The sequence below is a fragment of the Astatotilapia calliptera genome, chromosome 7 (assembly GCF_964374335.1).
Source record: "Astatotilapia calliptera chromosome 7, fAstCal68.1, whole genome shotgun sequence".
Lineage (NCBI taxonomy): Eukaryota > Metazoa > Chordata > Actinopteri > Cichliformes > Cichlidae > Astatotilapia > Astatotilapia calliptera.
The window spans coordinates 48266478-48282917 of record NC_137428.1 but is presented as its reverse complement, the minus strand read 5'-3'; the positions used below and the strand labels follow the sequence as shown (position 1 = coordinate 48282917).

General features: G+C 38.9%; 1 protein-coding gene across 1 annotated transcript in view; it reads left to right on the top strand.

The window, feature by feature from the left end:
* map1ab (microtubule-associated protein 1Ab) overlaps nt 1–16440 on the top strand; it is a 96313-nt gene that overhangs the window by 1381 nt on the left and 78492 nt on the right. The window contains exon 2 of the mRNA XM_026175173.2: nt 6034–6135. Within this exon, the coding sequence (XP_026030958.2) occupies nt 6034–6135 (102 nt within the window). The remainder of the gene's footprint in view (nt 1–6033; nt 6136–16440) is intronic.

Sequence of the window (16440 nt, the reverse complement as noted above, 5' to 3'; positions counted from 1 at the left end):
GGCCACATTTTGGTTAATCCTTTGGTTGACATGACGTGCCCCAAGTCTTTTGAAACAACAGGCTAATGCTTATACAAAAGGTCAGAATATAATGAGAAATTGGCATTGCAGTGCTGATCTTTATGAAGGCAGTTAACTTGAAAACCTCATCAGACAGGTTCTGATAATGAATTTGATGTGAAAACACTGAAAAATTAAAAATAATGACAGGTTCTTTTATATTCTTATTTTATTAGGTTAGTTTTGCAAGTGCATAGTACACTTGGCACCTTTCTAAAGAAAAATAAAAGTTAGGAACTGAAAAATGATTACATCCTTAACAGTTTTTTTTAAACTAACAATAACTAAAAAAGATCGAATGAAAATAATGAGATAAACAGATGATCATCTTAAAGGTACAGCCGGTTTATGTTTTTATGGTGATTTAATAGAAAAAGGACATACACTGACAAACATACATTGAGTAGTGTATGATTATGTCTTCCAACAAATTGATGTGTTTCAATGAACTTACATTGAACCCATTTAAAATACAGAGGAGTGGGTTTGCAGTTTGTAGAAATTCCCATGTGGAGGGAGAGTTCAATTCCTGTCTGCACCTTCAGAATTTAAGATATGAAGCATCATACCTGTTTTATCATCAAAGGAGTTCCCTTCATCAAAGAAGCAAAAATGCAAAGGGAGATAGATTTGCAGACAGGTGCCAAAACAAGAGCTGAGTAAACACCAACAACAGCAGGTTATAAACTAACAATATACCAACTAATGTTAGGTTTATTTGCCTCAAAAATCACATTTTCCCTCTGAGTTTGATTACATTCTCACAAACATATGAGTTACATTTTCTTCAAAGGTACTTTCACTTACACTGGCTAACAGCAGCTAACAGCAGCTAACAGCAGCTGCGCTTACTGACAGAAAAGTTCTCGATATCCTTAACAGCTCACCTCAGTATCGCTGTCATCAGTCAGAAGTGAGGTTCTTTGACTCCATACCTGGACTCTTTTCACAAAATTTTACAGCCTTTTCCAGAATGATGTGAACAGATGGGAATGCTTCTCATGCAGCATTGGCGGCTGAGGTAAACAGTCTTCCACCGATAGGGATCTCAGGGGATATGGATCTGGTCCAAACTATTGGAGAAAACACGCTGGCCAGCCATGATGGAAAAAAACTTGTTTTTATATATACAGTAACCACTGTAGTTAGGATTATTGGGAGGGGTAAGACAGCGAAATCAGTTGACTGAAATCTGAATGACTGAGATCTACATCTCCCTACTACTGACAAATGTCACATTTATGCCATTTTTTCCCCTGAGCACTTTGGTCATTTATGATTTATATTATCAGCAAACATGGTGCTCATGTAGCAAGTGACATTTGCGCTTTAAAACAAGGATGGGCAACATTTTTCCCGAGGATTATATTGATATAGATATAGATAAAGCATTTTTCTAAAACTCCATTAATGCAGCAGACACACTGGATTATTTTACTAATCAATTCAATTTTATTTATATAGCATCACATCAAAACAAGATCTTACAATAAAAAAGAGAAAACCCAGACAATCAGAAAACTACAAGAGTTGTCTGATTGTTGGGGTCACTTGGCAGGAGTGGCAAAGAAAAACTCCCTTTTAACAGGAAGAAACCTCCAACACAACCAGGCTCAGGGAGGGGCGGGGCCATCTGTCACCACCAGTTGGGGTTGAGGCTATTGACCAAATTCACCTTTTTACAGATTACAGGGTATCTGGCTCCTTCTGATGTTAAAAATGAAAAGATTGCTTAGATAAAACAATCCACTTAGTGTAAATGTCATATAAGCCTTTACAATCACCTAGATCTAACTCATTTCTTACGTGCACATTCTGTTATACATATAGACTAATGCATACACCTATATACTTAATCTACAGTTTGTTTCAGAGGGTCATGACAAGTGTAGTGCCTTTTTTTTTTAAATCAACACTAGTACAGACTCATTACTGCCATTTACTGCAAGATTTATTAATATAATGTTTAGCGGGGGTGTTTAGTTAGGTATGATTGTGATGGTTATTGGCCCCCAGTCTGCCCATGGGTGCTTTGAAAGTTAACACTGAGGCTGGCTTTTAAAAACAATTATATATCCTGTGATATTGAAGTATTAAGGCTTTCAGTAGTTCATGAAACAACTTGTATTTATTATTGAACACAAGCTGACCACTCGCTCAGCTTAATGATTATTACATCAGAATCAGTGCCCAACTTTTCTGTTTAAATCCTTTCATTTCTATAATTTCTTCTTCAAATGTGCTGTGAGCTGGAAAAAAACTGCAAGTTCATATTTTGGATTTGATTCATTTAGACACTATTGAAAAACTTTGCTATAAAGCCTACCTGTAGGCAGTCTGCAGCATTAAGCAGTTATAATCCTTTCTCCGTATCTCAAAGTGGGGAAAGAGGAAATATTCTACACATAGTGTAGTAAATGACTCATTCAAAAACTATATGTTGTTTTTATGCTATTATTAGCCTTTAACAACCTTCCCATTCTCCTGTCCTGCTGCAGCTCCAAACACTGTATTATAGGGACATTCCCAGAGTACACAGGGTGGTTGTTGGCCAGCTTTACTGGCCGTGCTCTGCTTAAGGTCTTATTCAGATGAACATGAATTTTTCATAAACCCACTACTGACTCTGCACATTGACAAGACTAAACCAAATGACTTTATTTTATATTTCACATTTTCTGCAGTGTGCTGAACTGTTTAATTCATAATTTTAGCCTCATTAAGGATATTTTAATGCCACTCATTAAACATGGGAATGAAAACTATGCCTTACTTGGAGAGGTTTCACAAGAAGACCTTACATACAGTAAGATTAGGAACTACAGGTACGATTAACTTACAATCCATGTGATGAAGAGCATTGTTCGTTTTTAAAAATAAGTAATTTATTTGAAATTAACGTGGACTGTCTGAGAGACTCACTTTGAGCAGATGCCGACAACCAGAAGTCAGAGGTTTTCTTCTGCATGTATAAAGTCAGTCCAACCAGGCTTCTCATTAGTTTAGGTGACTTATTTGAACTTGTGAATGGGTTCAGTTAACGAATTACTTTTTATAGATATGTAAATAAGTAAATATTTTTAAGGTTTTTAAATTAATGATTTATTTTATTGTTACAAAGATGTGGGGAAACCAAAACCCAAAAATATCAAATCTATTGTGATATACAAGCAGCAACTCTTCACACTGGAAGAGAGGGTGGAGTGCTGAGACGTTAGCTGGCAAACTGAGTGGTTTCGGTGCACAGATACACAAGTCAGTGCTAAGCAACAGATAATAATGTTGTAGAATTTCATTCTCCAGTGCTAAAGCACAAACATCTCTTATTATTTTCAGTGTTATTATTGTTTGACAGATAATTCCATTAAAACAAACAAAATAGTAACACAAACGCGATCGAGACGCCCACTTCAGTGACTTCAATCAGCAAGGTGAGGCCTAACAGGCAATTTTCAGCCCCAGCTGCTCAGATATTAAATATAGGCTATTAGAAAGCTAAATTGGTCAGTTTACAGCAGATGGTTCTGAGACTGCATTCCTGCAAAAGCGTTTTCCTCTTTTGTTCTCCACATTGACAGTTTTACCTGCATGCAACCAAAAACCTGTTCAAACGTGGCTGATCAGTAAAATACAAACTAAAAGTGAACTACAAACTGAAGCCAAACCCAGAAAGCTTCCAGTACCAGAGATCGTATTCCTTGCCTACGTATTTTGCAGCGTCATATCCAGACATCTGTTTTTTGCACAGACACAAAGGAGGTTTCTTTAGAAACGCCTAAAAATGTACTCGACTGGAACTCCTCACGCCATGTTGAAATGTTGACTCTATTAACTTGCTGACAGATGTCATCCTCTATGATGGGTCGATCAAAAATAAGAAGGCCTTTGTTATTATCATAATTTGCCCTGTCCTTTAGTCTTCTCTCGATGCCAACAGTTATGTTGTCATGGGGATTGTGATGAAAATGTAATATTGTGCCTCTAGAAGGTTATCATTTTTATGCATCTGGTAGTGCAAAGAAAGACAGAACAGTAAGAGTGATACAGCATCTCTGTGCACAGACTGCAGTCTGTAGTCATGGAACATTTTCTACTCTGTTAAGGGCATTTAAGCAGAGGGGTATGGATTTGGAAAAAAATTTAAATCTAATTTCTTGCTGTGAGTAAAGGAATCCAGAAGTGGGTGAGATGAGAGAGGCGTGTGCATTGGTTTCCGTCCTGCTGGATGAGATCTGACATAAGTTCCCTCTGAAGTTTGACGATGAGAGAGCGAGAGAGAGAGGGAGAGAGAGGGAGAGAGAGAGCTGCCCCGATTATCTGATAATAATGCAGTACCTGCTCAGTACCTTCTTGATATCTATTGTCTGTTGAAGCGTGCCTTTTTTTGTTATAAGCCATCAACACTCCATTTACACATATTAACAAGCTAACACATGGTTAGTAGCCAGATGCACTGGAGCCTTGTAATTCAAAGGACTGAAGAGTCAATAAGATTCAGTCTTGAACTTAACTGGATCAATCTCAGCAGGTTTTCTTCAAGGACCTCTCTGCCCATATGGGAAAAAAATGGACAAGCAGTACATATACATGTTCAGTATACTGTTTTGTTTTGTTTTTTCTCATGGAAGTGGCCCCTTTTGGATTTTTGTGCTCTTACAAAGAAAGACTTACACATGCATTGCTGGAGTAATGGGATTTTTTTCTCTCTCTTTCTTTCCAAATATAGATTTCGTTTAGATTAGCCTACCCCTGACATGTTGCTACTATCACAAGCTATACTGTAGGAATGGGATTAGCCAGGTAATGGTGAGTGTTTGTCAGACACATAGCTGACAAACACAAAACTGCCCGAACAGTTTATTTTTTGACCTGTAAGACCAGAGAATACAGGAACTCCTGCTTACTCTTAAATGTCATAACAAAAGTTAGAAAGGGTTACAGAAGAAGACCAATTATTTGTCTTGTTGTACTCTCAGAATCTTTTAAAGATAGTTTACCATATTTTAAGTAGGCAGTCATAGCTAGTCAGCTATGAAAGCCTAAATGAAAAGGTGTGATGAGATGCTCATTTCTCTGTTATGTTACCCCATCTTTTCAGAGGGCGTCTAAAGCTTGGCGATCGTGGGATTTTTCTTATTCTACTCAGTTTGGTCAGATATCCAACTCTAGGCAAAGTCCTGTGGCTTCCAATTACAATTAATAAGCCCACCGATGGTTTTACAAACACTCAGAGCTTTAAAGAAATCTAAGAACGGATTGGATTTCTGAATTATTTTCACCTTATGTGTAACTAATTTACAGTGTTCACCAGACAAATGAGGCAGATTAGCATACAACAGGGTGTAAACTGTTCAAAAGACCTTCATAAAATCCCCAAAACCAAAATCAAGGCTAGACCCATCAATATTGAGCAGCTAGCTTCCACATCTACCTTTACCACACAGAACTGACCACTAGCCATGTGACATTAACTCGTCTGCCATTTTGGACATGTGACACAATGGCATTTTATTCACTTTTAGGGTAAAGTGAATAAGACCCTGTTCACACTCTCATAAAAATGTATTACATCCAATATAGTGGACAAGTTTCAAGCAATGTGTGCATGATGTCATGTCAGAAACCTTTAGCTGACTAAAAGTCATCACAGGCTGTAATACTGCTGTGGATATAATGTGCTTTCACTGGTTTTTAAGGTTAGTATTTCTGAAATGAGAAAAGCACGTGATGCTTTGAGTTTCTGGACATTTTGAACATATGAAGTGGTTTCAGGTCATTGACCTTCCCCAAAACCCAAACAGAATTCAGAAAGCGAGTTGAGGAAAGTCAAGACACGACAGCAGCATCTGATAAAAGGTTACCTCAAGTACACAGATAAAAGAAAGGCTCAGAAAAGTTTGCTTAGTTTCACCAATGCCTGTGCTTCACTGCATCACGTTGTCCTTGAACAATCTTTGTCTTTCTTCCTGGCAGGAATTCGATCCTGGGACGTCGACCTCAAGTGCTGCGACCTTGATCAGCAGCTGCAGCTGTTTATAACTCGCCACTCTGCCCACTTCTCCTCCGAGGTCAGAGGTCAGTGTGATGTGGCTCTTTATGAGCCTGGAGATGACTTGACAGAAACCAGCAACGTATTCTGAATAACATTCTAAACAATGAAGCTTTTTTTATTATCTTGTATATTTTTGTATTATCGTGACGATGTAGCTCCAGTCTTTAAAGTCAACATTTAGCAAGAATTGAACTGAATGCAAGTAGATATAAAATACAGAATAAATCATTAGTGTTTTATCGACCTGTGTGATATTTTGTAGATGTGCTCAGTTTAATCAAGTGAAGATCTTTTTTGGTTTCTGTGTGTTTCTGGATGGATTTTAGGCTAGCAGTGACTGACAAAGTGGGACCTTCTTTGTTTATTTGTTCACCACTGAGCATTCTGTGTGTAGTAGAGCAGGGCGATAAGACCAAAAATATTTATCACGATATAGATTTGAAAATTTGCGATAACGATATAACCGACAATATAATTGACACTAGACAAAATACTTTACAACTCCACAATTTTATTAGTGCAAAAAACCCATCAATGCATTTTCACTTAAACAAGCAGCTGTTTTTTGCATTAAAGTTATATAAAAATGTAACAGTGCAAATGCAAATTCCTTGCTGACAGTTTAACCAAAAGGCATTTCCAGTGGAAATTTCCCGACATATCCTCAGCATAACCATGTATAATATCCACAAAACTTAAAAAGAGGTTATAAACACACAATACGGTAATATTATGTTGAAGCACCGTACGTATCACTCCGCGAGGCTCCTGCCTAATATAGCCATAATGCTCCGACAATCCATCAAGCGGTGCGGGTTTGTAGCTTAGCAAAGTCGTACTAAAACATTTGACGGATTTTCGAGCGCCGTGTACGACATAAAATCGTTTTGAGGTCAGTGAACACAACCAGAATTCATACATAAGGCACACAGGATTCTGTCGATTTTCAGAAAAATCAAAGGATTGATTTTAAGTGTGCCGTATTTTCCAAAAAACACGGTAATAACGACGGTCCACTAGCATGCTCTACCAAAAATTGTGCTTTGTTGTCTATCTGACGGACAAAACCAGTTCTACACCACTGAAGTTGCAGCATTTTTACAAACCAATTCTGGTTCATCCGTTTCATTCAACGACCCGCTTTCGCCCTTTGCCGCCGTGCCCTTTTCATGTGCGTATGTAAACAAAGGCACTGCGCATGCGCGTTTTACCCATATCCTATCGCGATATTTCATTTTCTTGCCGTTGCCCAACATTATACCGGTATTACCGTGAACGGTATGATATGGCCCAGCCCTAGTGTGTAGTTTTCAGTTTATGGATTTTTTTCTTTATCCGGTCAATAGATGCTATCATTCAAAGCTGCCAAACGCACCTAGATCATTAAAGGGGGTCTGTTATACTAACAACAACTCCATATTTTTATTCTTGGACTTTGCTAGAGTAACCTTGGACGATTCACATTTCAAAATAATGTTATTTATCTCACGCTGGGCCTGTCCGTCATCTTTGAAATTAGCTGTTTTAGCTCCATGCCCCCAGCAGACATGGAAAGCTTCATCCCAATCATCATAATCACAATGGGAAGACCTCATTATTTGTCAGTAAGTGGACAATAATTAAGTGTCCACTTACTGACAGTATACACTGAGAGTATACAGTGAGTGCAGTAAAAAAAAGTAATTGCTACCCCTTATTAAATCTTTTTTTTAAATGCACTGAATTTCACACCCAGCGCTTATTATTGCCAGACCTGTTAAATCAAGAAATCACTTAAACAGAACCTGTGTGACAAAGTGAAGTAGGCTAAAAGATCTCAGAAAGCAACACATTGTGTCACGAACAGATGAGAAACAAGTCATTAGCATCTATCAGTCCTGAAAGGATTACAAGGCCATCTCTAAGGCTTTGGGACTCCTGTGAACCACAATGACAGCCATTATCCAAAGGCAACTTGGAACAGTGGTGAAACTTCCCAGGAGTGGGCTACGAAAACTATTTCAAGAGCGCACAGTCGGCTCATTAAGGAGCTCACTGGAATTGCTCAGGTGGTAGAGCAAGTCATCTACTAATCGGAAGGTTGGTGGTTTGATCTGACGAGACAAAAGTTGAACAGTTTGGATGGTTTGAGTCGCGTTATATCTGGTGTAAAACTAACACAGCATTTCATGAAAAGAGACCAACAGGTAGTGTGATGATGTGGGGCTGCTTTGCTGCTTCAGGACCTGGACCACTTGCCATAATTGATGGAAACATAAATTCTGCTCTTTACCAGAAAATCATGAAGTACAATCTACAACTCAGTTAATGCCCTGAAACTGAAGCACACTTGGGTTCTGCAGCAGGGCGATGATCTTAAACACACCAGCAAGTCTGCCTCCGAATCGCTAAAACCCCCCAAAAGGTTTTGGAGTTGCCTAGTTAAAGTCTGGACTTAAATCAGATTGAGATGGCATAGTTTTACCCTTAATGAATAAAGTCATCATTTCAAAATTGCATTTTATATTTTCTCAGGTTATCCTTGTCTAAAATTTAAAATAATGTGAAGCAATATAAGAATATGGTTCACAGCCCTCTGTGTAGCAAAAAAGGAAAAGAATAACAGGACCACTTTAATATTGCTTCAGATTTGTTGATAAAAAAATAAATTTAGGTTAAGGCTTATTTGAGGTTTAGTGACACTTACTTGAATTGGATGACTTTATTTGCCTGCCTAACCTATTTACTTAAGTATTTTTAATTACATTGATTATATTAATGCTGCTATCCCTGTATATATTGTACATACTATTGTTTGAGTACTTACGATTGTTTTTGTTTTTTTTTTGTACTTTTTATATTTTACATTTATATTTATTATTGAAACTTGCACCAAGGGAGTGGCACTCCAATTTCGTTGTACTCTGTACAATGACAATAAAGGCTATTCTATTCTAAAAAAATGATATGTTGAGATCTTTTGGTAAAAATTTACATCATTTCAGAGTTTTTACCTTACTGCTAACCATGATTAGTTCATTATTAGGATTTTAAATGATAACAAAGCACATCAAACTACTACTACTGTCACAGAAATCAATTTTTATTGTAATTATTTGAGCTATTGATCATGTAGGCATTTAATTTATCTGCATTGCATCAAAGCTGTGCGGTGACTATAATCACCACAGCGACTCTGCAGAGAGCTGTGGACCTGTGGTGTTAGATGTATGTGTGCATGTGTTAGAGTGAGAGAGAGTGCTTGCTCACCCATCTATATAATGCAGCACTTTAGGCTCAGAGCCCAGGCTGAGCATGCAGTGGATGCTGAACTGGGAATTATTTCAATCATCTTCCAGGTAAGAGCCTGAAGGGATCAAACATATACAAATATGCAGAAGAAAGACCAGCAAAACTGCACAGGTGGCAAATGCTAAGCAGGAGCTGCAGTCAGCAGAAAGTGACACAGCGTTTTTCAAGACAACTGCTAAACAAAGAGAACACATTCAAAGGAAACACTGGAATTCCTGTGAAACAGTAAACATTACTGTCTTTCATACCATCTGTTATGCAGTCTGTCTTAAAGGGTTACTCTTCTAAGGAACGACTCCTCCACTCATTTGAATCGGTGTGATTCACCTTATTTTTGTGCTTAAAGCTGCTGTCAAAGGAGCTTGCAAAGAAAAGCGTCTGGACTTCTTTAAGTTACTTGAAGACGTTTCACCTTTCATCCGAGAAGCTTCTTCAGTTCTAAGGTCAAATGGTGGAGAGTCCCAGATATAAACCTAGTGGGAGAAACCCCCCACAGAGGGACAAAAGGACTCTCCACCAACTTACCTTCTGAGACACACACACACACACACACACACACTTTACCTACCTATCTTCTGGAGCGTGCTGGGCTCGAGGCAACTTTAAAGGCAGAACTTCAGCGACCGGAGCCCTGAATTGCCTACCCCCGACAGAGAATTAATCCCCACCCAGGATTACTCCAAAAACAAAGGCAAAATAACAAAAGAGTGCCCGAAGGAGGAACTTAAGCTCAGCTGGACACTCACCTACCTTAACTGGGAAGTTATGAATCTCTAAAAGGTGCCAAAGCGAGATAATCAAAAAAAAACCAAATCCAACACAGAACTCCCTTTTCAATTATCCCGGACAAGCCCCCACTTATGTTACGACCCGGCTCAAAAGCCGCAACATTAAAAAAAAAGGAGACGAACAACAGAGTGTGGGTGAGAAGAGGTTTCATCCTAAAATGGAAAACCAGGTTGGCTAAAATGGCTGGTGCCACCAAGACAAAGACTAGTGCACTGCCGGAAAGCTTGCCTCAGGTATGCTTTTATCCACACCTGACTAGGTGTGGCCAATTAGCACCAGCTGAAAACACTGAGACGATTAGAAGCTGCAGAGGGACGTAACAAGGAGATCAAAACTCCAGACATCCAGAGGCCCCCAGAACACAAGAGACCAAGGAAGACCAACAGAGGGGCAGCCGCGCCACTGTCCCAGTAAGAGCTGAGGAGAGTCCCAGATGAGGGCTCACTCAGCAGCCGCGGAGCAGAAGCCAGGGGGAGTTGCAGTGACGCGCCCGTGAGCTCCGCCGGCAGCCAGCTGTGCCTGAGTGACCGAGCCCCAGGCCGAGAGGCCGGGGGCACCCCACCTCCGAAGTGGCCCGAGCGAGCCCCAGCACTTTTTTGGATATATTTATGTCAGTGTTACTTTGACACTGAATGCATCTTGAATGCAGTCATATTGTATTGAAAGAAGCAGTATTGATTTATGACTCTAACTGTCATTGATTTGAGAGACATTGTCCCCGTGGATGCATTGCTGAATCCTTTTGTGTGCACACTGGATGTTTGTAAGTTGTGTTTTCTTTGGAGATTGTCAGAATTTATCCACAAACCTTGCACCTGAACTATCTTATCACTGCATACCCTCAATATCCTCTTATTGTGCTCTGAGTCTTAGTGATGTGTCAGTTATGTTAAAACAGCTGTTGCTATGCTACACTTGTTCACACTTGTTAATCTTTAAATTCAATGTTTTCAGTTCAATTGGTACAGGTATATAAAGTTAAGCACCTAGCTATGCAGTCTGCTTTTCCAAACACTGTGAAGCAATGGGTTGTTCTGAAGAGCTCTATTAATTTGAGCGTGGTGCTGTAATAGGATGCTGCCATTGCAACAAATCAGTGGAAGTGAAAGAGTTTAGAAACCACAACTAACTAATCAGCAGAAGTTGTGCTCAAATACATCAAAAAACATAATCACCAGTATTTTTAGTCATTAAGTGTAATCTCGATTATTTAATAAGGCTGTTCATTGACTTAACAAAATGCTTTTATTTAAACTTTAGGTTTTTACAAGTGATTTTAATATTTTTCAAATGAAAAACATACAGCATGGATGGCATTTTCACCATTTGAGCCCACCTGTGAAGCAAAGTGGATAAAATGAACCAACTAATGATTTTTTTTCTCACACTCAGTATTTTTACATTTAAAAAAATAAAAGTATGACTTTGTTCAGAGTCTGATGTGGCTTAAATGTTAGCATAAAACTGAAAGAAATGTGAAGGAAGGCATTCTTTCTACCTGCTCCGGCGCTCTTTCTAACGGTGATACCCTCAGCACGCCTGAGTTTGTAGCTTTATTTCAAAACTTCAGTCACTTCAATTCTTCAATTTTATTATGAAGACAAAAAAAAGAAACTAATACTTCTCTAAAACTAATAAAGGATGACTTATTATTAGGGATTAGACTCAGAACAAACAAAAGACCCCAATCCCCCCGAATCCTAACTTGCAACATATAAAGTATTATATACTGCTAATATATTATATAGAAAAAAATGTTTTTTTATGGACCAGAAAAAAACCCCAAAAAACCAAGCAGGCCTCTAGTTCTCTGAGAGGAGAGATGAAGCATAGGTACAGTCGGAGGTTTGATCCTTGTTTTATTTATTGGTTGTTTAATTTATTGACCACCTCTCCTTCACTGAGAGGTCTTAGTCATAAACTACGCTACTTTTTTCCCTCTCGTGTTGGACTGAGAACAGTTTGGTAGTGATATAAATGTACTATACACAAAGTGGTATTACTCAAGAACGAGTGTGGGTTTGGTGGTTACCAGGAGAACAGTACTTGTCTCATTGCATTGTACCAAGTGTAAAGTTTGGTGGAGGCGGGGTTATGGAGTGGGATTGTTTTTCAGGAGTTGGGCTCGATCCCTTAGTACCAGTGAAAGGAAAGGCAAGACATTTTGGACAATATCATGCTCCTAAATTTTTGGGAACCGCTTAGGGATGGCCCCTTCTTGTTTAAACATGACACCAGTTCACAGAGATTAAAGATGAAGATTTGAATGAGTGAGTTTGGTGTAGAAGAACGTGACTGGCCTGCACAGAGTCCTGACCTCAACCTGACAAAACACCTTTGGGATGAATTAGAATGGAGACTATGAGCCAGGCCTTACAAATGTGCTTTTAGAAGAATGATAAAAAATTCCCATAAACACTCCTAAACGTATGGAAAGCCTTCCCAGAAGAGCTAAAGCTGTTCTAGCTGCAAAGGTTCATATTAAACCCTAATTTAATTAAGAACGGGATGGCACTCAAGTTCATATATGTGTCAAGGTAGTTGAACAAATACTTTTGGCAATATGGTGTTTTTCTCAGACTTTCCTACCAGACGAATTGCTACCTGGTTTCCTTTAAAAAGAATCCATGTAATAATGTATGTAATATGGTATCTCTTCAGTGGAAAAAGCATCTAGCTGTTAAATATACATACTGTACCTTTAAGCTTCAGATTGTGTTTTCTCCCGTCTCCTAAATCTCAGGACTCTGCAGAGACTGTTTATAGGAACGGCATTGTTAAGGGAGCCGAGGAAAGGCTCCTTATTTCTTTTTCTTTTCACAGATCATAACACACATCTAGCAAAGCCATCTCCTGTGTAAACCATGTGCTCAAAGTGAGCACTGATCACTAACACGGTGCATGAAAGAATGTAAACACACTGAGTGTATGGCTGGTTTTTTTTTCTTGTTTGGAAAAGAGATGAGGTGAAGGAGAAGTGTGTAACTCCCTGTTGTTGATGAATTCATGTGTTTGTGATATCAACAGATACAACTCAATGCTTAACCATGTGTAGAGGGAGTGTATTTTTAATTCTGACTACAGGATCCTTGTGAGACTGTCTGTAGTATTTAGGGGCTACGTTTATAAAAAGAACCATTTATTCATTCTTACATGCTGTACATTGTGCTGAAAAGCAATGGCGTGCTTTCAAACAACTGATAAGGGAGATCACTGAAAGTCCCTCATCCCTTTTGAAAACTGTGGCCACCGAGACCAGAGGGCCGAGGATGGAAACTGGGAGTATTGACTGCTCCTGATTATCCCACCATCCTTTCCTCAGTGCAGGACAACAAGCTAAATCAATAGCACTTTGATGCAGAGCAATCCAATGGCTGCACTGCAGAAATAGATGTGGAGATCACATTTCGTTGGGTTGATGGAAAATTTCCCTTGTTGGAAATCGGCAGTAGTGCTACCCTGTGGGCTGCTCTTGGAAATGAGCTGATACGGCGAGGGAGGGCCAATCGCTTCTCTGATCAGATGTAGGAAGGTCAACAGGGTGCATCGATTATATTCTGCTTTGTCAAGATGTCATCTTGCAGTCCTTTTAAGTTAAAGTATTAGACTGCTGTTTGCAGGTGTGCCAGGGACAAACAAATTATAGTTCAGTTTGGTTTTGTAGTTTTTGTTTTGATTTGTATTCATTTTTATATGTTTTTGTTTACAGTTCAATTTCAGTTCATCACTTTTCCAGTAGTTTCAACAGAGATGTCCAGACCAGGTCATCTCCTCCAGCTCTGCCTCTGGCCATTTTTTTAGGTCTGCCACTTCTCCTTTTGTCCTCCACTTGTCCAGTTTTTGGACAAATAAAGTAGGAAAGCTATGGTTACAATACTTGATACAAACTTTTCTTTACGTTTTTGTCCTTGACAAGTTAAACCACAATAAATAGCAATAGCATACACAGGCATTGTGTTGTCTGTGTTGTGGTTGTCTTTCCCCCGGAGAGTTTCCTGTGGTTTGAAATCTCAGGTGATCTTGTCCAGGCAACTGACCACTTACTAGATTGCATCATGTCATCTCAACAAGAACAAATTAAGTTGTTGAATTTCATGCAGATCCTACATGATTTAATTATGTTCACTATAGAAACATGAAATTGTTAAACATGAAAAATTACCACCCAATTTAATTTTTTCTGGTTACGTTTAGAAGTAACGCTGGCTCATCCCTTGAGAAAGGTGCCAATTTATACTTGAATGATTCATTGGTCAGTGTTAATGCCCAAAGAAAAAACTCTGAAAGACCTTCAGAAAGCCTGGAGAAGTGTTGATCAAGACCACTCAAGATAAGTCGAGATAACTCAAAATATAATGGAATGTATGATTCAAGACTTTTGAAATACTATGTGTTTATACACCACTCTGTATTTAATCATTAGTTATTATCAATCTCTGGCTGTCTTCCACAGTGTGTCTTTCGTCCTGTTTTGCTCCTCCCTGAGCCTGGTTCTGCTGGAGGTTTCTTCCTGTTAAAAAGCAGTTTTTCTTTCCTACTGTCACCAAGTGTTTGCTGATGGGGAATCGTCTTTTGAGGTTTTCTGTATTACTGCATTGTTGTTACCTTACAATATTAAGGGCCTTGGGGGGACTGTTGTGATTTGGCATTATATAAATATAATTGAAATGAACTTAATTGAAATAGCGTAAAGTTGATTTATTTTTAAGGAAATATTTAAAGCAAAGGAAGTATTAAGAGAACATTTAAAAAGTCAGCAGCCCAATGTGAGCCTGTTTCTGAAACTTACAGCTCTACTACCATTTTTCCTTTCCAGATAAGCCTTTGTGCTGCCAGCCCCATTGAAATGCACAATGTTTTTTGGTGGATTTCTTCTTTGTATCCAAACTCTCTGGTGGTAAAACACCGTGAGGGGACATTTATCTTATAACGCTCTAGCAGCTGGTCTCTTCTCAGTAATGAAAGCACGGTTTTCTCCAGGGGGCTGTTGTCAGCTAGTTGGGACAACAGTATATGGAGGTGTCACTTATATTTTCAGACGTAGATTAGCTGCCCTCAAAACCAGTTCTGAGCTTCATGGTAACTGCAGAGAAAACGGAAACATTGCAGGATTATTCAGATCCTGCTAACTATCAAGGTTGTGCTACCACAACCAAGGTTGGTTGCACTGTCAACAATTAGATATGAAGCCTCCTTGTTGCATTAGTAACCATATCCAAGTGTGAACTAACAAAAGCATTGGAAGCTTTGCTTGTTAGTGTGTCATTAAATGGGAAGAGTACAGCACTTCTAATCACCGTTATTATTTAGAATCACACAGCATGCTGTTCAAAACTAGCTGGAATTATGTCTTCACACTTCACAGTACTCTGTTTTCTGTAATAAACATCTATGAAGCTCTGTGCATTCTTGTGAAATGAGGAGGGTGGCTTCCTTTTATCTTGATCTTAAGGTCACATCACAATACGGATGCAAAGGGATTCACCCACGAGATTTACCCATTCCCACTGATAACATGATACAGTTACTGTATCCAGAGTACAGCTGCTGTTTGTCTATAGATATGTTTCAGGTCTGTTTTTATCTCCTGAAAGCAGAGGCCAACTATACTGCTAAATAAGTGGAACACCCACTGCAGTGCTTTTGTATTTGAAGTTCAGAAACATCTTTGAAGGGCCATACTGGGAAGTTTTATGTTACTGTAATACAGTTGAGGTTAAATATGGAAGATAGAAAATTGATCTAACATATAAAATGTTACATCAGGTTTTCCATGGTGATCGCTTTTCATTTAATGGGTGCATTCAGTAGGAGCATGATGACACTGCTGTTCAATACAGAGCCTTACAGTTAAGGGAACACAATCACCTTTCCAGTTAAAAAGATGCTCGAGTGTGCTTTACAACATCTGCCTGTCACGATGAAAAAGCAGAACGACGTGTCAGAAACTGAGGGCAATGTATTTGATGATAGGTGTTTGAGGGTTCACTTTATAAGCTGACGTTTATAAAACACAGGCTGTACTCAAGATATCCACTCTGCAGCCTATTAATATTACACAGTGGCCCCCCAGTGTTGAAACGGAGTACTGCAGGGATGACTTGATATTTCTGCACAGAGACGCTGCCTACTTCTCTGGTCCTACTCTTTAAACAATGACAAATCAAAAAGCCCTTAAGTGATGCACTTTCTGTGAAGCAGTAGCTTGTATGCATACACACAAACACACACAGACACACAACGAAGGG